This window comes from Homalodisca vitripennis, chromosome X (assembly GCF_021130785.1).
Source record: "Homalodisca vitripennis isolate AUS2020 chromosome X, UT_GWSS_2.1, whole genome shotgun sequence".
NCBI classification, from domain to species: domain Eukaryota; kingdom Metazoa; phylum Arthropoda; class Insecta; order Hemiptera; family Cicadellidae; genus Homalodisca; species Homalodisca vitripennis.
In genome coordinates, this window is record NC_060215.1 from 58,285,368 (window position 1) to 58,309,852 (window position 24,485).

Genomic DNA, 24,485 nt, shown 5'->3' on the forward strand with positions numbered 1-24,485 from the left:
TGTAATATTTGTAGTTTATAAACAATATTATAAGGATCAGTAATTTAAGTTAAAGATATCATATTACTAGTAATATATTATTAGAACATGGGGAAGAAAATTATTCAACTAAAAAATTACATGCCTATTTATTGGCTAAACACCTTTTAAGGGCATGTGCCCACACATTGTGCAATGTTACATAACTAGGTGGCCAAAACCTTTAAATTTCTTTAATTCATTTTTGGTCGTCTAGTTGCCCTACATGGTTATAAGGCACAGAACAAAATAAAGTATATTTTATATGCTTACAATTTTATCAGTATAAGTATAGTATTTATGACAAAAACATATTAAGAGCCCATTCTTACTTTTAGAAGCTAAAACTTAACTCCCAAGATGTTGTAGATACTAGTAGTTCAGGAGCCGAGATCTAATTTATATTACATGAACACATAACAAAGCTTATTGTGAATTAGAGGAATGTTTTCCCTAAGAAAGAAATTGATTATCAGGCATGCAAGTTTTCAGCGGGGCCAAAATTGGTGAATATAAAAAGCGTTCAACATATTAAATGATTATGTTTTCCTCAAATCATATTTTCTAGCTTCATACTATTAAAACAAACCAACCCATCAGGCATATAAATAAAAGTTAAATCCGTATCAACTGACAATTTGGCTGAAAAGTGGCCTTTCAGTCTTTTTATCTTGTGACCAAAAAGTATGACTACCCTGGAACATCACTAACTATGAATTGTGTTTTCAGGGTACAAGAATGTTTCTAGCAACCCTCACCTTGCCTATAGGTCTGATCAATTTCCAGGACTAGGATTCTTGCTTCCAGTTAGTGTATTTGATAAGTACCTGGAAGGAAATTTTTCTTCTTGCTGTAGCCAACAGTAAGTTACTTTACTCCTTTTTTTTATTTTAATATGTTATGTCTTAAAGCTTAAACTCATAATCTCATACTTTTTAGGATGTGATTGATTAATACTATTTATTAAATGTAGACAATGTTTAGAGGATCTAAATCAAAACTTTGAGGAATGCTTAAATTGATTTGATGGAACAAAAAGTTTCTTCTACCATAACATGTCTCTCAGTGTAACATGTCTATAAAGAATCACTAATACTATGTTTCGAGATCTACAATCTGATCTCTTCTTCAGGTAAATAACTAACCCAACACATAATTACAAACTAGGTGTATACAAAGTGTATATTTAAATGTTGCGTTTGATATTAAATATATATTACAGATCGGTTCTTGGATGGGATGTTAGCGGCAACATCGTATTTCCTGATGTTTCAAGAGTGCTACGTCGCCCTTCTGACTTCCTCCATTCTTCTCCAGATGATTTACAGTATCAGCTGTTCACCCATCCCAGAGAAACTAACATGTAAGACATATAGAAATTACTTATTGCAGTATCTATTATCTGTCTAAATTAAATTCAAGTACTCTACTGGTATGTTTTCATAGTTTAAAAAAATATAGCTTTAAGTTAGACAGTTAGTTTAAGACTGATTTTGTTCATTTTATCTCTATTAACAAAGAAGATTATAGTACAACAAAGTAAGAAAACTAGATGAGCTAGCTTAATAGTTTGCACAATGGAGCGGGCCTTATGTAATTCTCTATGAAAAAATTATAAGCATTCCAATTTATTCTGCAGAATAGTGGATTATCTAACTAATCTTCAAATTTGTTCTGGGAAACTAGGTTGAGGAAACAAGTGAGCGCAGCAAGCTATGGTTAGTCTTTGAAATGGACAAAAGTATTTCCTTGTCCACATTTATAAAACATAAAACTTTTCAAAAATCCATGGAAAAAATCACAATTATAAACAGACAAATTTAATTAAATTAATTAATTAATTTAATTTAATACCTTACTCATAGGGTCAGAAGATCAACTGAAAAGCTGCTATTCTGCCACATCTACAACTGCCATAGCTTGCATTTTAATAGAAGAGGAAAAGAGGGGATCAGAAGGATGATAGCATATACCATTAAAGGGCAGTCACACAAAACAACAAACTCTGGTGATGCCTCTACAGAAGCTTAGAAATCAGTATTGTAGAGAAGTTATAGCATGACCGGTGACTTCGTAGGCAAAGACGGAACTAAAGTGGTGGGGGGTGGAGTGGCTCAGTCTGTTGCCGTGTTTAGCCTTGTGAACTTCGGTCACCAGTCTTCTATACGTGCCGCCCACAAAACATTCGCTTGTGCCAATTCACGAGTTGTAATACAATTTGTGAATTAATTGCGTTGTGCTCATTACGTTTTAAGTAAAGAGTTTGTGATGGATCATAATGTAAAAAGTAAAATTGGAGGTAGAAAGGTTATACATGGCCAAGCAAGAGAAGTGATTGCAAATGTTTACCATTTTATGAAACGGGAAGCAGAAACCAACACACTTATAAATTTGAAGAAAGTTCAACAGCGTGTCGTAGAGGCGTAAATCCTTAAGCTTACACGGTTAGTATATGATAAATTGAATTTTAATGGCTAACAAAGCGTAACAATTACAATTCTGAACTGTTGTCGTCGTTGGAGATAAAGAATAATATAAATTCCTACCCCTTCCCAATTTATGAGAACCCTTTCTTACCACCAGGTATCTCTACTGCGAACTCATTAAGAAGGGTGAGCTATGAACACAATTTCGGCAGAACATAGTCATTATTAAGATCACGTACATCCGGTCCCAATATTTCCAAGATTTCCTGTATTGAATTCCCCATCATAAAAGTCCATCGCCGTAACTACAAAAGAGTCTAGAAATGTTCAAATATTCTCAAGGTCTCCTATACTAAATTGCTCATCATAAAAGACCACCGTGGTAAGAACATAAGGGTCTAGAAATGTTGGCAAACACTACAATATTCGGCTCCCGCCACCACTATGAGCCGGGAGCAGAAAACTCTCAGTAGGGGTAGTAGCACCGTATTCACTCCCCTACTCTAGATTGTGCCCCCACGCACTCACCTCCTCCACTCCTCACGCGCATCCCACCGGTCATGCTATAACTTCCCTACTATACTCCTCCACCTACAACCTTCAGCCAAGAGGGATACAATGGACTGCAGTACTGCATTTTAGTATGTACAGGAAGTTATGAAAGGAACAATATATGAATGTGTAGTGTGTGTTGAACAAAATACAACATTCAAAAAAGAAATGATGTATATGAATTGGTAATTGAAGATATTATTGAGTGGATATCAATTAAAACTTCTAATTTGAAAATATGATAAAAGTTAAATATTTATTTTCATAGTTATTTATGGAGATTCCAAATAATACAGATTGTTTTAAAATTGTATCCAGTTTTGAATCAATGAACTATTTAGAGAGGGAGATAGAAATACAAAAAAAAATTATATTGGTGGGGATTACAACATAAATGTTCTCATTGACAGTGGAAAATAAATCTCTAAATAGTACACAAACGTTCACTGACACAAACATTTTTTATGTTAAAATTCCTTAGATCATAGAAAACAGAAGCCTTTTTTTTTAACTTTTGTTTATTTTTTTTATTTCATCTTTATAAATTCTTTGTGCAGGAATTAAATTATTTAAATATTATAATATTCACATCATGTATAACATGCATGACATCATGTATTCAATGCACATGTGTAATCTGAATGGGTATTTTACTCATCAATAAAAATAAATGAGTAGCCTAGTTACAAACACGGCCACGTCCATTTTTTTCACAACATGAGTTTAGTATTGGATATTATGGTATATTTCATTGGGAATCAGATTCTGACGTCTATTCATATCAAAAACGGCCAGATATGTGTTAAAAATGCATTTGAAAATCTGAGTGAGTTACAAAGTCGGCCAGGTCCAAACGCACTTGGTTACATATACGGCCACGTCCACAAGAGCCAATCGGTGAGCTGTATTCCAGTCACGTGACCTCAGACAGTAGTCAGTGTTTTCTTTCTGCTGTCACTGTGATACCGTTACTCCAGAAAGCATCTTTTATTTCACGAATTTAATTAATGGTACATTAGACTATTAAGAGATGGAAGTTAATGTTGATTTATGTTCACCTGAAAATGCAAGAAAAAAGCAGAGACAACCAGAGAATTGGAAAGTTACCAAACAGAAACTGCAAAGGTAAGAAACTTATTTTATAGGTTAGTGACTTCATCGTTATACAGTTAAACATCATAGTAATAATATGACCTAAATAGTATAATCCTAATTTTTACTCCTAAAATTATGTTAGTTAACATAACCGTCAATTGTTATGATAACATTTCTAAAAATGTTGTTGTATTTTTTAGGTACAGCCCAAAGGCCATACCAAACTACCCAACATGTGGTCACAGAGGAAAGTGTCTGAACTGCAGCCTACTGACAATGGTAGACATTAAGGAGTTTCATGCTGCATTTTATACCGTAAGAACTAAGATGAGCCAGGATGCTTTCATCTTAAAATACTGCAGTGTCTCAACACCAGTCCGATACCGCCCTAGATCTGGGGACAGAGGTAAGAAAACCATTAAATATAAATACTTTGTAAAAAACCAAGTTGGAAACCGAATTGAAGTTTGCAGAAGAGCATTTTTGGGAATTCTTGGAATAACCAAGCACAGAGTAGAAGGTGTTTTTACTCGTTTTAAAAAGGAAGGGTCTGATATACCAGTCGAAACAAGAGGAGGTTTCCGGAAAGACTCCAAGTACAAAGCTAAAAATGAATCTGTTATTGGCTTTATTAAACAATTTAATGGACTCGAATCACATTACTCTCGAAAAAACTGCAGACGAATGTACCTTGATTCAGATCTAAGTATCGCAAAAATGTGGAGGATGTATCAGAATTCTGTTGAACATGAAAAAAAAGTAACTCAGTCTCTGTTTAGAAGCATCTTTGTTTCAAAGTTTAATTTAAGTTTTAAAACACCTTCTACAGATGTGTGCTCTACTTGTCTTGAGCTAAGTGAGACAATTAAAAGAGAAAAAGAGGAAGTAAAGCTAGGTTCTCTAAAAACTCAGCTGACTCTCCATAAGACAGTAGCCAAAGCATTTTTTACACTTTTGAAACAACAGGATCCAGGTTTGTACATAATATCTTTCGATATGCAGAAAAATTTACCTCTGCCCAAGTTGCCAGATCAGATTTGTTATTATTCACGACAACTCTATTGTTATAATTTAACAGTAGTATCTGGAACATCTTGTGGCAAGAATGCTCTCGACAAAAATAAAGTTTCTATTTACACATGGACTGAAAATGAAATGTGCAAGTCACCCAATGAGGTTGCATCAGCAGTCTTCCATGAGCTTGATAGTAAGCTAACAGAAGGAGAATTTGACAGTGTTCATACCATACGTTTGGTAGCTGACGGCTGCGGTGGACAAAATAAGAACAGTATTGTTTTGACCATGTGTTTATTTTGGTTTAACCGCAGCCCAGCAAATATAAATAGGATGGAAATTATATATCCCATTACAGGCCATTCATTTATGCCCAGTGACAGGGTTTTTGGTGGCATTGAAAGAGAAATAAACAAGAAAGAGAAGATTGTCAAAGTTGAAGAATACCATGAATCATTTTCAGGTCATGGTACAGTGAAAAAGATGGGAGAACATTGGGAAAACTTTGACTGGAAAACACAGACAAAGGAGTATATTAAAGATACTAAGGACCTCCATTTTAAAATATCTCGTATAAGAAGACTAGTTCTGACTAAACACAGAAAGCCCAAATGTATCAAGGTTCAAGGTGAGATGACGTACTTACATGACACTGCTCAAGCTCTTAAGGTTAACAAACCAGGCAAGAACCTGTCAATGATCAATCCTGTTCAGTTCAAGATTGGAGTGAAGGTCCAATCAGCAAAGTTGAAGGACGTTCAAAAGCTTCTACAAAATCACTATGGAAATCAATGGCATGAGATAGGATCATTACAGTGGTACAAGGACATTATTGACAAAAATGATGGACTTCCCGAAAAACCCCATGAATTCCAAAACGAATGTGAATGTATGGTTAATAACGAACATGAAGAAGAATTAATAGAAATTGTGAACGATGGCAGCGCAGACTTTAATAGGCCTACTTAAGGTCAATCTATTCTATTAACCATTGACTCAAGAAATTAGAGTGCTTTGTTTTTTATTTTGATTCTTTTTTAATGTATTGTCAGTAATGTATTTTCTTAAAAACAATTTTATTAACTTTGATATTACAATTCAATTGAACTATTGATTTTGGGTTTTGTTTTAATTAAACGCCTAAACACACTCATGTTAGTTACAATATTAACACAAAATGCTCCTAGTTAAATAAGTTTGATAAAGAGCCTGAATTTGTTACAAACACGGCCAGGTCCAAAAGTTGGTTACAAACCCGGCCACGTCCATTTTTATTTTCTAAATATCTAATAAGCCACTTGTTTGTTGTAATACATCATGTATAATTTTAATTTCGGTCATAGATCTCAACTCATACAAAAAAAACCAGCTTTAATAGTATGTTGAATCATTATGAAACAGTTTTTGCTCTCTCCTGAAAATTTTTGTAAAATGGACCTGGCCGTGTTTGTAAATAGACTACTCAAATATTCATCTTTAAGTTGAATTAAACAAATTCTGGCTTTTTATATTTACCTTGTATGTCCTCTAACAAGGTTGAATTCATTGTTTCGCTAAATATTTATATATCACTTTCTTATGTAAGCTGTAAACAAACATTGCTAATGTCTGGAACATTATAAATTTAAGTACATTTTATTTTCAACCAAAAACAACATAAACATTATCTCTAAACTGAAAGAACTAATCATATAAAATTAAACTAAACAGTGTCCGTTTGGAATGGGATAGTCCCGCACGGTGTAACATTCAGATCTGCTAACTGGCTGATGTCACCTCCGCCTGATGTATGCGCAAGATCATACCCTTGTCTCCTTACATCATGCCTGGAAAGAATGTCTGTCCACTTGCAATAGTAATGACAGTGTTCATAATTTCCTTGAAAAAGTTTAAAAATAGTTTTTAAATGCTGCTCTATTAAAAAAAAAATGTTGAGAAGAACGGGAAGGAAGTGGATACGTAACAAATTGCATTTTTCCATAACAAATTACATACCTGCACATATTGGTAAAAGAAAGCAGGAACTGTATGAAACCTCTAGATATAGTTTTCATAATGACTTTGAAACATATTTTTAAAATTGTAAGTATTTTAAAAAGTTGTTATGGATAAAAAAATATGTAAAATTTAAATTTGATTAAAAATGGTGGAAACGTAATGAAGACAATATAGATTATAGTTAAAAAAAAGAACTTTGTAAATAAACTGATCCTCTTTAATCTTACAACTGAATAATATATAAAAAAATTAATATAAAAAAATAAAAACATCTATAGGCTGGGATGAGATACCATCATCCGTACATTCTAAAACCTTTGACTCCCTTTGTTAATATCTCATTGGTATAGTTCCCAATCACATCAATAGTTTTTTAATATGCCTGTCATAACAATCAAAAAAAGGAAATGCCCATGAACCCTTAAATTATAGGCTTATTGTTTATCTACCAGAAAGTATTTTTGACAAAGCAGCACTTTCATAACTATAACAGAATGACATACAATAAAATACAACAGATAAATGATTTCTGAAACCCTGGATGACTCTCATAGAAGTATTGGGTTTATCTGTTACCTATCCAGTTGCGCAAGACATGGCATCATTCTCCAAAAATTAAAGTCTACGATATTCATGGATATTTCATAGTTGGTTTGGATCATACGTGACAGGAATGAATATAGAAGTTACTTTAACAAGAAATTACAATTTTTAAATATTATTCCAAATTACATCACGTTTGTTATGATGTAAGAATCTCACTAATCAAAAGTAGTTCAAATACTTTTAATCCTTTAAATAAATGATTTTAGTTTCAATATGAATTAAAATTTAATACAGTTTGCAGATGGCCACAGTTTTATTAAAGGCCCAACCACTAAGCTAGCCACTTATAATTCTGTTGAAACAATGAATAAAATATATCTGTGATTCCAACAGATGGATTACACCCAGGAGCAGTGTTAGGGTAGGGCGTGGTTGGGCGACTGCCCAGGGGCGCCGGATAAAAAAGGGGCGCCGGTAGCCTTTTTTCGTATGTAATTGAATTGCAGGTAGGGGGCACTATTAGAAAGCTTGCCCAGGGCGCTAGTAGTGCTAAAACCGGCACTGATTACACCTCAAGTGTACAAAAACCAATGTTCTCAACTTTTATCCACCTCAAATGGATTATTCAAATATTAACAATTAACTTCAGTTCTGGGGAACAACTGAAAAGCGTTAGATAATTTGATGTGGCTTATTTTTACATACACTGTAATTATTGTAATTCATATAAACTTATGTAACGAATAACTAACTGGCTTTGAGTATGAATCAGAATAGTTAAGAACATACATAAGAAATACAAAGGATAACTGTATTTCCAGAACCTCTCTACCTTAATACATTAAAATAAACCTACTAATTAAAATAATGAAAAACTTGTTCCAGAGATGTATCTGCTTGGATTGAGAGACCACAAGAGTTGACAAAAGACAGATATTTTCAACAACTGGTAAACCTAATACAAGAAAGTACAACTTTTCATTTGTCAGACCCCGATCTTCACCTTTGTCAAGAAGGTACCAATGCAGCGGTGATGAGAATGCTTCAGGAATTTTCAGGGTTAGTGTACTAACATGGGATATGTTTTGACTAAGAGTAGACCAAAATTCCTTTAATAAATAACAATGATAATAATAGATCTTTATTTGTCATAGGGATATTTATAATCATTGACAGTGTCACAATACAGCCATAGGTAAAGTCAAAACTTAACTTTAATTTACATTTACATTACATAATTATCTTTAACTTATAACCTTTAACTTACAAAAATTATATCATAAACTAAAATTAAATGTAATGACTCTTAGAGCTAAGAATAAACTTATTTTAGAAATTATTAATTATTTTTAGATATTTTGTGGACGGTTAGGCCTACGTGTAATTGTTTAGTTATTAGTGTAAGTATCATCTGGTGATGCTGAGGTAGGAAGATGACGAACAACACCCTCCAGGTGTCACTCTTGTAATATGTGTTATTATCAGTATTTCTTACCTAACTCAGTACTGTTAGTACGTAGATTACCTTTAAATTGTGTTAACAGAAAAATTGTTAAGTGCATGTCAACTGTTCTCTGTGGAAGCATACTACCCACTGAACCATAACTAATTATGTATTGTTGCCAAAAAATCCCTTTGCTTCATACTCACTTGTGATTATGAGGTCTATAACTATAACAAGATTAACTTTTCAGTCAAGGACACAAGTAGGCTGTTCCATTTCACAAATATTTTGTTCTTGTCACTAACAAAATGGAGATACTTTACAATAACAAATGTTTCTTACTAGAGTAAAATTATATGTCAAACGTTTCAAAATGAGACATTGAGGTGATCTGTTAATTTCAGATTCATTACACAGATCTTTCCATCTGTATTATCTATAACACTTCTTCTAATATCACCTCTTTTTAAGAACATTTCAAGCTAACAGCGTTTTTTTTTTCTAATGTCAAACAGCTGCTTTTACCACAGTCCAATCAGCATCAGATGTTAGAGTTAGTGTTACATCCTCAAGACCACCACCTTTGACAACAGATTTCAATGGCAAATCTGCATCATATGAGCAGCAGTCTCTGACACATGGTAAATTTCTGGCTCGGTACTGGATATTAAGTATCATCTTCCTCTTGTCTCTTATTTTCTTCAATTCTACTGCTATCACCAAACTGAAGAGCATACAAATTATATCTGGGATTTTGAAGTGAAATATAACCTTGTGGTGAATTTGGCTTCAGATTACACTGTAAGCTCATGATATACAAGGAGTTTTTGTGGTGATAACAGATCTTTTCTTTTCTGTCGATATATTGCTTTAAATAATAAATATATATGACTAAATATTTGTTACATTAAACATATAATATGTCATTACCGGAGATTGACATATATTTGACGTATATTTAAAATAATTTGTTTATGACTTCATTTTTTAAGAAAATTTACAAGCGAATAGATAACAAAAGATTACGATTTACTGCATGTTATGGTATTATAGTTTTGGAATCTCACGCATTATCTTTTTTCCTCCCGAAAAGATTTAAAATATTTCGTAAAATATTGTTATATGATAATCAATGGCACTGTGACTTTTTATTATTTTCTATTGCACTGGATACCTGTGTATCACATAATAAAATGTCAAATAGGTGAAACCAATTTTGAAGTAACTAACAATTAATTATGAAACTTACCCTGTTGGTATACCATTAATTGCGTTATAATATTAAAGTGACTATAATATTTATCAAGTTATTAAATCTTTAATCAATGGAGTACTTTTTGTATTAACATTTTAGATCACTAATTACTGCAAAAATTCCAACCAATGGCCAACCTTTTGAGTAGGTTGTGACATTGTGAATAAAACTAATACATTGAACTGTAATTATGATAACCTTGACCTCATAGTGGTTATGCATTTAAAAATAAAGACTGTTTACCAGGTAACAAACTCGTAAATGCCAAAGTGGAATGGTAAACAAATAGACGGTAGAATTGCAAAGTAGATTATACTATAAAGTTATAAATCTTTTGATAAAAATAAGTAAATAAATTACAAATTAAGTGAAAGTAATCCTGTTAATATAATAAAATTGTTGTATTTAGTTTTCAAGTTTATATATAAATTAAAAATTAACGACTTAAATTAAAGTAATCCTGTTAATATAATAAAATTGTTATATCTAGTTTTCAAGTTTTTGGAATGTTTGATAAATGTCTGATTGTTACCGATGAACAATGAAATGTATATAAACGTGAACATATCGTTAAAAGGCCTATTGAAGTCATCTGCATGGTTTTAACAAACTAAAGTCCTACAAAAGTGAGTTGAAAATATCTAGTAAAATTATTTTTCAGATAAAATATATTAATTTGGAACGTTGTATAAACTTCCACTAAATTAATATTTGGAATATTTTATCCACATGACTCTAAGCTCTCAATAAGGCATAGCACTGCGGTCACTGGTTGTTGCAACTAAAATGGATCAGAACATTTAATCTAGATGATCCTCTAGATTCTACCCTGAATAAGTCTACCTCAGGGAACAAAAGGAAATCAGGAGTTAGACGGGACGCAAAGGGAAAGAACCTCTTTAGTGTGTCTCTCCAAGCTCAAAAATATAAAAACCACAACATGTGTAATTTAGAAGGATTTGAGATGTGTAACAATAATGCTAAAGCATCCACAGGACCTGAACATTGGTAACACCTTACAGGTGACGTCCGTTTTAGACACACACGGAGTCGCTAAAGCCTCAGTAAATAAAGCCTCCGATGAATGCAAGATCACGAACTAAAGATGAGAGTATAGAAGAGTTCTACACCACAAACATTGATTACTACATTTCGATCATGACAAACAATCAATTGCCGAATGCTGATTGCATTGAGTCTAATTCATTCACGTTCAATTCCCGGCCTCCTATAAGCCAACAATCTCCATCTGAATCAGGCCAGCGGAGCCCACCACGAGCAAGAAGATGAACAGGACAAATATTTTTTAGACAAGACCGGCCTCAGCAATTTCAAAATGAAAAACAGCTTTACCATACCCCAATTGAACAAGGAACACTTAAAAATTCTACACCAAAACGTTGACAGGCTCAGCAACACAAAATTGACATAATAACTCATCTTCTTCAACGACTTGAGCCTGATATTCTAATCCTCACTGAGCATGGTCTGAGCAATGACCAGCTGCACAATACTAACCTGACTGATTATACTTTGATTGCGGATTTCTGTCGGCAGTTTCATAAAAAAGGAGGTGTGGGTATTTTCTGCAAAAACTCACTAATAACTCTAATTGATCCAATCTCTATTGAAGTGAAGAGTGTAGAGATGGTTTGTGAAATGGCCTTATAAGAGTAAAACTTCAGGATCGGTGTCTGTACATTGCAGGTATTTATAGAAACCAAGGCAACCTAGAGGAATCCCTTGAGATTTATATCCCAATGCATACAAGTGTACCGATATGGAGGTGTCAATAATTGTTATGGGGGACATCAACATAGACTGCCTAACGTTAACAGAGACAACATGCTGTTGGAGGGATATATTGAGAAGCTGTGGTATGTTCAGAATTTCTCTTCCATCCACTCGCATAACACCTTTTTCACAATCATCAATAGATTGTGTGTGTACTAATGTAGAAGATGAAACAATAACAGTGGAAGTTTTGGATGAGGGGATCTCTGACCATACGGCACAGCTCTGTACGCTACACCACCAGCAGGTAAAACCAACAGCCCAGATGACTGAAAAAACGACAATTTTCTGAAAGGAACATGAGGGACATTAAAATAAAACTACAACAAGAATCATGGGAAGATCTGATTACTGCTATAGATGCAGACACAGCCTACAATTTGTTTAGTAACACCTTGGGAATGATAATAAATTCTGCTTGCCCACTAAAAAAATCTAGAGTAAAAGAAAAAAGGAGAAATAAAATAACAGATGCTGAGGCTGAAAGACTACGTAAAGTTTTTTTACAAGCACAGATTGTATACAACACTACTGGTCAATTGATTCATAAGCAAGACACTGCCTCTAAAAGAAAGCCTATGATTTAAGACTTAAGAGAGTTAAGGCGTAAAGAAGTAACAGACAAAAATTCTTCATGCAGAAAATAAGTCAAAGGCCTTATGGGCAGTAGTAAATAATGAAAGGAAAACAAAAATATCACATAGTCCGAAGGAATTAATGGATCCGGTATTAGGGAAAATTACTGACTCTACCCAGATCGCTGATTACCTAAATTCTAGGTTTGTTACAGCGGCAGACAAGGCTCTAGAGGCTAATCCAAAACCACCCCTACTTGTACCTGCTCAGAATAATGTTCCACCCTTAACACTCTTTCCTACCACTTCAGACGAAGTAATAAAGATCATATCTTCTTTAAAAACAAAATGTTCTTATGGAATTGACTTGGTATCTTCGAAGCTGCTGAAATTTTGGTGTAATGGAACTGACGGACCCAATAACTCTACTGATAAACCGATCATTCGCAGAAGGGAGGTTTCCAACAAGGCTTAAATTGGCAAAGGTTATTCCCCTTTTCAAGCAGGGTAGCACCTCTGATGCTAGTAATTATCGACCAATATCGCTGATATCAAACAATATCTAAAGTTTTGAAAAGGTCGGCCCTGACTCGTCTTGTTACTCACCTCCTGGAAAATAATTTACTAACTAGTCAGCAACATGGTTTTATCAAAGGACGTTCTACATCAACCGCTATAGTTAGTCTAATAGAACACATTATTGATCAACTTGAAAATGGCAATACCTGTGCATCTGTTTTATTAGACTTTAGTAAAGCATTTGACAGCCTTGATCATAAACAACTCCTAACAAAACTGAAAGCTCTTGGAATTTCTGGAATTTCAGCGAGTTGGTTGTGACAGCTATTTGACTGATAGACAACAACTGGTTCAGCTGGTTCATTCGGACAATGGTATGACTCGTTCGGTGAGATCTAGCCTGCTAACAAACTCGAGAGGCGTACCTCAAGGCTCTGTATTGGGGCCTGTTTTTATTTGTACTTTTTACAAATGACCTGCCTAAGTATCTGCAAGAATTTGCTACCACTATTATGTACGCGGATGATACTGTGCTTTTATTAAGTAACAAGGAAACAGAGCCACTTGAAGTGTCAACGTACATAGCACTGAATGTAGCCACTCAGTACTGCCATCAGAACAGCCTGGTACTAAATGAAACAAAATCGCAACATTTAATAATGGGGAAGACGAAAGCTTGAAGCGGAACTCTACCTAACATAGATAGAGTAGGAAGCTGCCAAGTATCTAGGTGTTATAATTGACACAAGTCTTAATTGGACCTCTCATGTTGACAGTCTCTGCAGGAAGCTAAGTTCTGGACTTTTTATGTAAATCCGAAGAATAAAGACAATTAGTGATGTGCAGACGGCAAAAAACTGCTTATTATGCACTTTTTTGAAACACTTCTTCGGTATGGTATTTTAGTTTGGGGTATATCTAGTTCGTCAAATATACAAAGAACCCTAATCTTACAAAAAAGAGGTGCATACGAACACTAGCTGGGTTGCAGTCTAGAGACAGTTGTAGAGCTGCTTTTGTTGATCACTCAATTCTAACTGTAGTATCACTCTATATACTCAGTGTAATAACTTATATGCCCAATGAGAATAACTTCATCCGTGGCCGTCGTGACGTACACCAACACAACACTCGCTATGCTGCAGACTTCGCTCTTCCCCAACACCATTCTGCTCAATTTGAAGAAAAGCCATCCTATATGGGAGCGAAGTTGTTCAACTGCCTGCCTGCTGACATCAAGTCCCAAGAAAACATAAAGAAAACATTAAAGACCTGGCTGTTGAAACACCCATTCTATTCCATAAATGAATTTTTATCTTGGAGAACTTTTGACATAAACATGTTAATAATATTGACACAACTAATATTTGTTCTTCATAATGTGATGTTATATTTTTGACGCTAATGCCATTCTCTATGATTGTTGCAAATAAAGTACATTGTCTATTGTCTATTGTCTATTGTCTAACACAAATATCCATTCTTTTCTTAAGTTTTATACCAATATAAGATCAAACATGAGTGAACAAGGTTATTTTTTCACTACTTGTAAACAAATTAAGTAAATTTTATTATAACTCTTTTTTGTTTGATTAGATTACTAAATATTATTATTTTTACATCCTATTGGTGTTTTTACCCTTCAGTGATATTGCAAGTCATACCATTTCAATGACTTACAAGTTTTTCAGCACAAAAAAATCTTTTCTGAAACACTGTATATATTTAAAAACTACATAAATATTAAAGCAAAGACACAGTTGCTAGATTAGCCAATTTATACAGTGTGCTGTGGTACAATCAAAGAAGGCAGGAGACTATCAATACCAACTATAACTTTATTGGAAGTTGGTATTTTCATTTACTCTTACATAATCTTCAATGTTTGACTTTTGAGCTAGAAAATAGCAGATTTTTCTCATTGTGTGGTCCAGCATAGCTGCTGAACTGAGCACTAATTCCGGAGCGCCATTGCTAGTCCATACAAATGCTTCATAGCAGTAAGGATAATACTTTAGGGTCCACAGTTGAGAGGACACAGTATAGAGTTGGACGAAACTGGTTGGTTGCAGGATAATTATATTAAATCTCTTATATCATTATACCGATCCTTATCATTTGGTAGCCCTTTATAGCGATAACTGGGCAACCAAAGTCTGGAAATGTCCGCAAAAGACTTGGTCACCACTCTAATTGTAGATAATGAAAGATCTTCATGAAGCAAATACAATACTCAAAACTATATTTGGTATATTTGTCCCCGCTAACATGAAGCCTCAGGGGCTCTATTCTGTTTTTTTTAGAGAAGTTTAATGATTTTTAATTTTAACTTTTTAGTAATTATAAACAGCATATTTCTTCCAAGGAGGTATATTGGAAAGAGCAATTATTAAAAAAAAAACTGTGTTTTCTGTAACATTTGCCGTGTAGATCATGTATGATACCTTTCTCTCATATGTGCCAAATAAAGTTACTTCATGTACCTACATCGATCAACCCAAAGTGACTCAACAGCTGGTGACATAGAGTGCTGCACTTTTTGTCCTTATAACTAATTGTGCAGCCTGGTCCATCTGATGTGGTGGTGAAATATCACCTGTTAAGATGGTTAAATAAATATAGAAAAATATCTGTTTCTGTTGTAACAGTTTAATTATTAGCAAACTTTTTTCAATATAAGAATAGTATGTGATAAAATTACATTTCTCCCTCTCTTTCAATCAAGGGATTCTGAATGGTTCATCACATACCCCTAACTGCCAACACATTCTGGGTGGACACATTATCATGAAATGTAATTATAAAACACAATTATGTATTCTTAGAACATACTTAAAATAATAGTTGATAATATTTATATCATGTCTGTAATTTGTATTGAATAAATGTTGTCTAATAAAAAAATTAAAAAGACACATCCCTACATATTTAAAGTACAGTAATATCATTTTCATACAAAATGTAATTTTTCAGGAAGGTTCTTGCAATATACTATCAAGAAATGAACTATAACAACTGTACAACATTAAGGACTATATCAAAATGTTTTGGTATATTTGTCCCCGCTAACATGAAGCCTCAAGGGCTCTATTTGGATCTTTTTAGGTAAGTTTAATGATTTTTAACTTTAACCTTTTAGTACGGTAATTATAAACAGCACATTTATTCTAAGGAGGTATATTGGAAAGAGCAATTATATACCCCTTAAGTTATATTTTTAGAACTCTACCTTTTTCTTAACATTCTTAACCCATAATAGATATAACAAAACTCCAACTTAAGTATTTTTAATTAATCTTGAAAATGTTTAGTGATAATGTAATCCACCAATTATTAATATGACCGACCCACTGTACGGAATGGATGTGCTAGAAATGCAGTTATAATTACTGTTTGTTCAAGTGTGAGTTATTCTTTAGTCGGTGTAATTTCTTACTGCTTCTTTTTGCAAAATGAGAAACCTATTAAGATTTTGAGAAGAAGTAGCTCCATAGACACATACACCATAAGATGTGTGAGAATGACATGGGCATAAAAAATAATTTTAAAAACAAATATGTCATTTGTCATAGAGCATACAGCCCAGAATTAATTCTATATATTATTTGGTCAATATATTTATCATCAGCTAAGGTTAACATCAAGGTTAAAATCGAAATTTTGATATTCTCTAGTTGCTCATTACTATTGTTATAAATAAAAACACGAGATTCATTTCTATTTGGATTTGTTGAAAAGCACATAAAGTTTATTGTTTCTATGTTCAATATTAAATCATTGTCCAAAACATACTGTTGATACTTGACAATTGCGTATAAACAGCTGCTTCAAGTTCATGTTGAGTCTACTGATACTATGAGGTTTGAGTCATCAGCATAAAGACAAAGCTGACTTTTAATTAAATCAATTTTATTTACAGCCTCAGACATACCCTGAATATAGCAGGTGAATAACAGGGGCCCAAAATAGATCCTTGTGGAACTCAGTATTTTAATTGTCTTTGATGGATACTTTGTAAGTTTCTTATTAGAAATGTAAGATATTTGAACAAATTTTTGTCTGTTACAAAGATACGATTTTGAAATAGATTTTGTACATAACATTATGAAAATATTGTATTGAAATTCAATTTAAAATATGGTATTTAGACTTTGGGATCTGCCTCATAAACCGAGTTAAATAGTCTGAGTTTTTTACTCTACAAAAGCAAGCTGTACTCATATTGGCAGGACTATGAAGCTATATGTTAAACTGTATTTCAAAATTATAAAATACTAACATTAGCATCAATATACATTTATGAAACTGTATCTTTTTACAAAGTTTAGTGGGTCTGTGCCATATAATTTAGCAACTCATAGCTAGTATACGAGGGGGTACCCAAAAAAAAACCGGAATTATTTTATAAAAATGATATATTATCAAATTTTTTACAATACGACCTTATCTCCTTCAAAATAATCTCCATTACAACTAATACACTTGTCCCAACGGTATTTCCATTGATCAAAACATTTTTTGTAGTCATCTTTAGAAATGGCTGCAAGCTCGAGCTTAGTTTTTTTCTTAACCTTTTCAACGCTGTCAAATCGTTGACCTTTCAAGCCTCTTTTCATGTGTGGAAATAAAAAAAAGTCGCATGGAGCGAGGTCAGGCGAGTAAGATGCGTAGGGCAGCGGAACCATGCCGTTTTTGGCTAAAAACTGCCTAACTGAGATGGCTGTGTGTGCCGGTGCGTTGTCGTGGTGGAAGAACCAGTCTCCAGTCTGCCACAAATCGGGTCTTTTCTGGCGAACACTGTTGCGCAATCTTCTTAAAATCTCCAAATAAAATGTTTGGTTGACAGTCTGACCTGGAGGAACAAACTCAGAATGAACAATGCCTTTAGCATCAAAAAAGCAAATCAACATGGTTTTGATGTTTGATTTGACTTGCCGACATTTTTTTGGACGAGGTGAAGATGGCGACTTCCATTGGCTTGACTGTTGCTTCGTTTCTGGGTCATAACCATAGCACCATGACTCATCACCAGTAATTACCTTTTCCAGAAAATCGGGATCATTTTCGAGATGTTCTTTCAGAAGGCGGCAAGTTTCAACTCGATGTGCCTTTTGATGGTCAGTCAGAAGTCGAGGAACAAATTTGGCAGCAACCCTTTTCAGTCCTAAATCTCCTGTTAAAATTCGCTGAACCGAGCTCTAAGTTAGTTTCCACTACTCTCTGATAGTTCCTCAATTGTCTGTCGACGGTCGGTGAGCACAAGTTCACGAATTTTCTCAACATTTTCGTCCGTTCGAGAGGTTGATGGACGTCCAGAACGAGGTTTGTCTTCAATCGACATGTCGCCATTTTTAAATCGAGCGAACCACTTGTAGACCTGAGTTTTCCCCATAGCATCATCTTTGTAAGCTGTATTCAACATTAAAATAGTTTCTGCAGCATTTTTACCAAGTAAAAAACAAAATTTCACAGCTGCACGTTGTTCACTTAAACTTGCCATGACAAAAAACGAAACAAGAACAAAACAGGATTAGCGAAAACAGTCACTACGAACGAACAGAATGCACTAGGACAACGGAACTGGGGTCACTGAGCTCGCAATGGGTTGCGCGACACACGCCTAGCGGCAGGAATGTGTACTACACGCTGCCGGCTGCCAGCAATACAATTCCGGTTACTTTTGGGTACCCCCTCGTAATACTCGAGCTCGAGCAGACCCTAGACAGATTCCTCATCAAACTGCACTGGTAAAGAAACTACTACATAATCCTGGGGCAACATTTTTCTCAAAACTTCCTCACGACATTAAAATTATTAACAATATAAAATATTAAGGCAAAAATTTAAAAACTATCTTATTGTAGGCAGTTGCTACTCAGTATTTTTTTTTTTTTTTTTGCCAACTGTAAAAGTAGTATGGGCTGTGACTTTTTACTGTCTTATAGTATGTTTTCTTAATCTTCCTCTAATATTTGTAAATCATGTTATATATATATATATATATATATATATATATATATATATATATATATATATATATATATGTGCCAAATGGCTTACTTACTAATCACTGTGTTGAATAGAAGAAAACAAAAGAACCATTTTTCACTTCAATATTTCGGGGGATTTAATAACCCCCATCTTCAGCAAGTTTTAAATAAAAATTAATACAAAACTATAAAACGTAAAAAGGAATTAATAAAACATAAATTAATGTCATTATAAACATAAATGTCAATATCATGTATGTTTTCTTAATTCTTTTTTACGTTTTTATAGTTTTGTATTAATGTTTCTTTAAAATGTCCTGAACACGGGGGTATTAAATCCCCCGAAATATAGAAGTGAAAAATGGTTCTTTTGTTTTCTTCTATTCAACACAGTGATTTGTACACACACACACGCGCACACACATACACACACACACACACGCGCACACACACGCGCGCACACACACACACACACACACACAAACACATATATATAATTTTTTATTTACAATGAATGGAATATCTGTTATCCAAATGTATAACAATTAATTGTATTCTTTATGACATTTGTTATATATTGTAATAGTGAATTTGACAATAAAGAAATGAAATGAAAAAACTTAGTCCAGAAATCTGCAAATTAAAAATAAAAAGTATTGAGAATTTTTAGGATACAAATACACAGACAGTGATGCGATACAATACGATGTATCCAACAGATGTTAACTGTATTTGATTGTTTCGCATCATGTCGAGTCGCTGTCTGTAGATTCATAACTTTACGCCTATGCCTTCACTTCAGCATTGTTTAAACTCCACTGGTATTTTTAATACTTCAACTTTTCGCAATGTTTGTATAACAGAAAATAGTAAATTCTAAATGCTAATGTATGTGTAATTGTCAACAAAATAATATTGTTTTGTTTATCTTGCTTCCAAAGTTCATCTTAAACAGTTTTATACAAAAAGTTTGCTAAACCTTCGTCTCCCAAATGCAGACTTACAGGAGTACAAAAGAGCCTTAGAGCAATGCCAACTTGTGGGAAACCTGTTTTTAAGTTTCAAGTAATAAATTTTGTTTAACAGTTTTAGTGGAAAGCTTTTACTTTTCACATTAATCAATAACATTTTAAATTGTTGATTTGAAAACAATATTTAAGTGATCTATTAAAATCTTTAAATTCCTGTCAAATCATTACAATACTTTATTGTTAGGTTTATGAATCCCCTTTCCCCTGTGTTATTTTTCTGTTTCTTTATCTTTATTGTTGTTGTTTTATGAAAGAGATATAACTGTATCAGAAAATCAGAATTTTTTAAGTGTATTGTTTCCACATGATTGTCAAAAAGCGCTTTTTTTATTCTTCCTTAAATTCCAAAACTCTGCAGGTACTATAAAGCAGTCTCAGTGTATTTAGCACTTTCTAAACAAATATAGGCCATATAGTTTTCTATATATTATTTCCTCCGTTAAATCTCTGGTGCTGTCTTTTTCTATTTAAAAGTATAATGTCTTAAGATTGCATAGTTAATTTTCTCATATTATCTTATTTAACGGATCTGGGCAGATATGAACAGCCTAAATAATGGTATCACATTTAGAAAAATTATGTATGAGGCCTTCTGCACCAACTTTTGTTTCATTTGTTCAATTTCCTTTCACTTTTTGTAAGGCTGTGATCTGATATCATGTGATCAGTAAGAGAAATTATTATTATACAGATTCAGTGAGTAAGTCTGACTCATTACTAAGGGTCACCAGATTTGCATTATGCCAAAACTGAAATAGTCAATAGCTAGTCAATAGTCAATCATCTTTATTTACATATCATTAAGATCTGTATTGGCGTCAACAAAATAAATAAATTAATTAATAACATACATCACTAAATAGCTTCAGTTTCTTGCTTTACAATGTCTTGACCAGGTCCAGGTGTTCTTTAATGGAGTAGACAGGTCTCAACACAAGCCATTTTTTTAGTTGAGTTCAGTTCTGTCCCGTCTAGGTCTTTCAGTGTTGGTGGCAGCATGTTGAACAGTTTACATCCCATGTAGGAGGGTTTCTTGGTGTATTGAGTCTTATGATAAGTAGGTAGATGATAGTCAGTAACTCTTCGGGTACTGTACAAGTGAAAATCCCTGCCTCTTGGAAAGTCTGCTTCTTCTGTGTAAAGGATTACTGCGTGGATGTAAAGAGCGACAACAGTTAAAATTTCGAGTGACTTGTAAGCCTCTCTGCAACTGTCTTTTGGGTTAAGGTCTGCAAGCGCCCTAATCACCTTTTTCTGCAGAACAAGAACTTTGGTAAGATTTGCCTCAGATGTCCCACCCCAAGCTGGCAGGCCATACCTAATGTGCGATTCAACCAACGCATAGCAGGCTGTCTTTGCTACGTCTATGCCACCTATCCGTTTCATCCGACGTATTGCAAATATTCCAGTACTGAGTTTTTTTGTTAAGATGTCAGTGTGATTCGTCCAAGATAGGTTAGAGTCAATAGTAATTCCCAATAATTTTGTGTGATTTTTAACTGAAATGTCATGAATTTCTGGACAGTTGTCTCGTCTTCTACTGAAATTTATTTGTGTTGTTTTTTAGTGGGTATATAGCTAAGTCATTATTCAGGCAGTATTTAAGTGCTTTATTTGTTGAGTTTAAAATGTTTGAGTACAGTTCTTGACCTGAATCATTGCTACAAATCAAGGGTTGTGTCATCTGCACAGAGTACGGGTTCTACATTCTCAGTTGTAAACAGCTGTGGGAATTCATTTGTAAACAGTACAAATATAAATGGTCCCAGTACCGAGCCCTGTGGTACTCCTCGTACTATTGGTAGTGGTTCAGATTTATAAACTTGAACTCTCCCATTAATTTATTTTTTGACCTCAACCATCTGCCTACACCCTTTAAGGTAGCTTTCTACCCAATCTCCAGCCTTTCCTTTGATTCCCAGTTGTGACAGTTTCTGAAGGACAAGTTTATGCCCTAGGCAATCGAAAGCCTTACTATAGTCCTACAGAATTGCTGAGACGTGTTTGTGATTCTCAAGTTGGTCAGTCACAAATTCGACTAACTATCGCTATTTATCGCTGTGATGGTAGATCGTCCTTTTAGGAATCCATGTTGGTTTCTGGTAATGAGATTGTGTTGCTCCAGATGCTTAAGCATTCTTGAAAGGGCTATTTTTTCAATTATCTTTGAAAAAGTGGACATAAGTGCGATCAATCAAAAATTTACTGGTTTTGTTGTGGCTCCATTTTTGTGTTTAGGGTAGATTTTTGAAAGTTTCGGTGCAGAAGGAAATTGGCCAAGGCTAATGGATTTGTTAATTATGCTTACAAGTGGGCCTACTTATTGTTTTGCACAGTGTTTGACAGCCTTTGATGGGATTTCATCTACTCCACAGGATAATTTTGACTTTAGGGACTGTATGGTATTTAGAACTTCCTCTTGGTTTGTTGGTGTGAATTCCATATGAGGGTGGTTAACATTTTGTATTCTGTGCTCAGAGGGAAAGGTTAGGTTTTGGAGCTGTTTACGGTTTTCTTCTAGCGTTGTTTCTGCGATTTTGGAAAAGAATTGATTCAGGTGTGTTGCAATTTTTAAAGGGTCTTCTTCGATTTTATTGTGTATTTGTATGCTCATTAGGCAATTATCCATCTGTTTATTTTGCTTTTCTGAGTTTATAATTTCCCATACTGCCTTTGACTTGTTATCTGACTTGGTTATGTGTTTGGCACTGAAACATTAATTATATTTCTACTCTAAGCAGGTTTAACTCAACAAGACGATTAAAATATTACTTTGATGTGTACTTTTATGTTCGGGAATACAACATAAAAATTTTAAATCCTCAGCCAATTGTTAAGTATATTTAACACTAAAAACAGCATCCAGTTGGAAATAAACCATTTAATGTTTCTCTGAGTTTGCAAATAATATCTTTGCTTTTATAGGAATGGTGTTCAATCAAATATAATTCAATCAAATCATTATTAATTTTCAATATGTATATATAACTAATCAATATATTTGTATATAATAATAAACTCACATATGTATAATCCAAATTTTTTTTAAATGAATACAGATCAAAATTTAATCCGCAAACTGTTTGTTTTGTCATTTTGAAAATCCGGGATGGTTAGAAGACTGTTCTCGCAAATTAACTACAGTAGTACTTACCCTAAAACGAGTTAATATATTGATGTCTAACTTCTAATATTTTATTTCCAGGTTTGCAGTTGAGGGGAATACAGTTCTGTTGGTCGAATCAAAATCTCCATTTTTCAAGTCTAAAACTCAATCAGTTTCCATATAACAAAACTTGCAAACAGTTCATCCTGAGAAGACATCTTTAACATTGGACATTCAGAGCTCAAGATTTTAAATTGTTTGTACTGGATAGTGATAAAATCAATATTGTTTAATTATAACATACAAAAGTGGACTTATTGATTATAGAAGTTCAAACAAGATCATTCCTTATTTTAAATTTGTTTGTTAAAATAAGATCAAGTTAACAGGTGTACTTTCTTTTACTATATTATATTATTACATACAAACACATTTTCATGACGGTTTGTTCTTTTCTTTACCCTCCTGCCATAAAGATTGTTGGTTGTGTCAAGTGTCAATCATGGAAAAGTTCATAAAATTAGCAGTTTTACTATCGAAATTTGGTAAGTATGTAAATACAAAAGCACTATCTTTCAATATCTGGATCCCAACACTCTTCAGGTGGAAAAGTCGCCCAATACAAAATTGCAACCTATCAAATGGATGTTAGACTTCAGAACCAAAACATATGGCACATGCAAGTAGTGAGTCAAGTCCACATTAAATAGAGTCAAAAAGATTTTAATTTTCATATTACTCATACAAAGTAAATACACAGCATAGTAACAACAACAACAAATAAATTGTTTTGAATTCTATTAAAATGTTTAATTGTCGATGACTTATTCGCCAGGCCATTTTTCTTGTAATATTTCCTTCAACATACCTGTACAAACATATTTGATTAATTTTCACTTGTCGAGATATTATGTCGACCCTAATACCTCCCTCTGATCTGTACTGTTAAACAGTATCAGAATCACTTCTTTTTTCCTCGTAGAATTCACAATCCATTAATAAATGTTGTGCAGTCTCTGCTTCTCCAAAATGGTTGCATCTATCATTCCCCACCAAGTTAAATCCTCTCAGCTTTGCGTTAAAGTTCCCACATCCACTCACTAACCGTGCAGTATCCGTCTC

At 33.7% G+C, this 24,485-nt stretch overlaps 1 protein-coding gene across 1 annotated transcript in view; it reads left to right on the plus strand.

Moving 5' to 3' along the window:
• The window catches only part of LOC124369043 (protein O-linked-mannose beta-1,2-N-acetylglucosaminyltransferase 1-like), a 50,170-nt gene extending 26,366 nt beyond the window's left edge, over positions 1–23,804 (plus strand). Inside the window, 5 exon segments of the mRNA XM_046826728.1 lie at positions 748–880; positions 1,241–1,381; positions 8,535–8,708; positions 16,210–16,341; positions 23,463–23,804. Of these exon segments, the coding sequence (XP_046682684.1) occupies positions 748–880; positions 1,241–1,381; positions 8,535–8,708; positions 16,210–16,341; positions 23,463–23,547 (665 nt within the window). The 3' untranslated portion in view covers positions 23,548–23,804.
• The last annotated feature ends 681 nt before the right edge of the window (positions 23,805–24,485 follow it).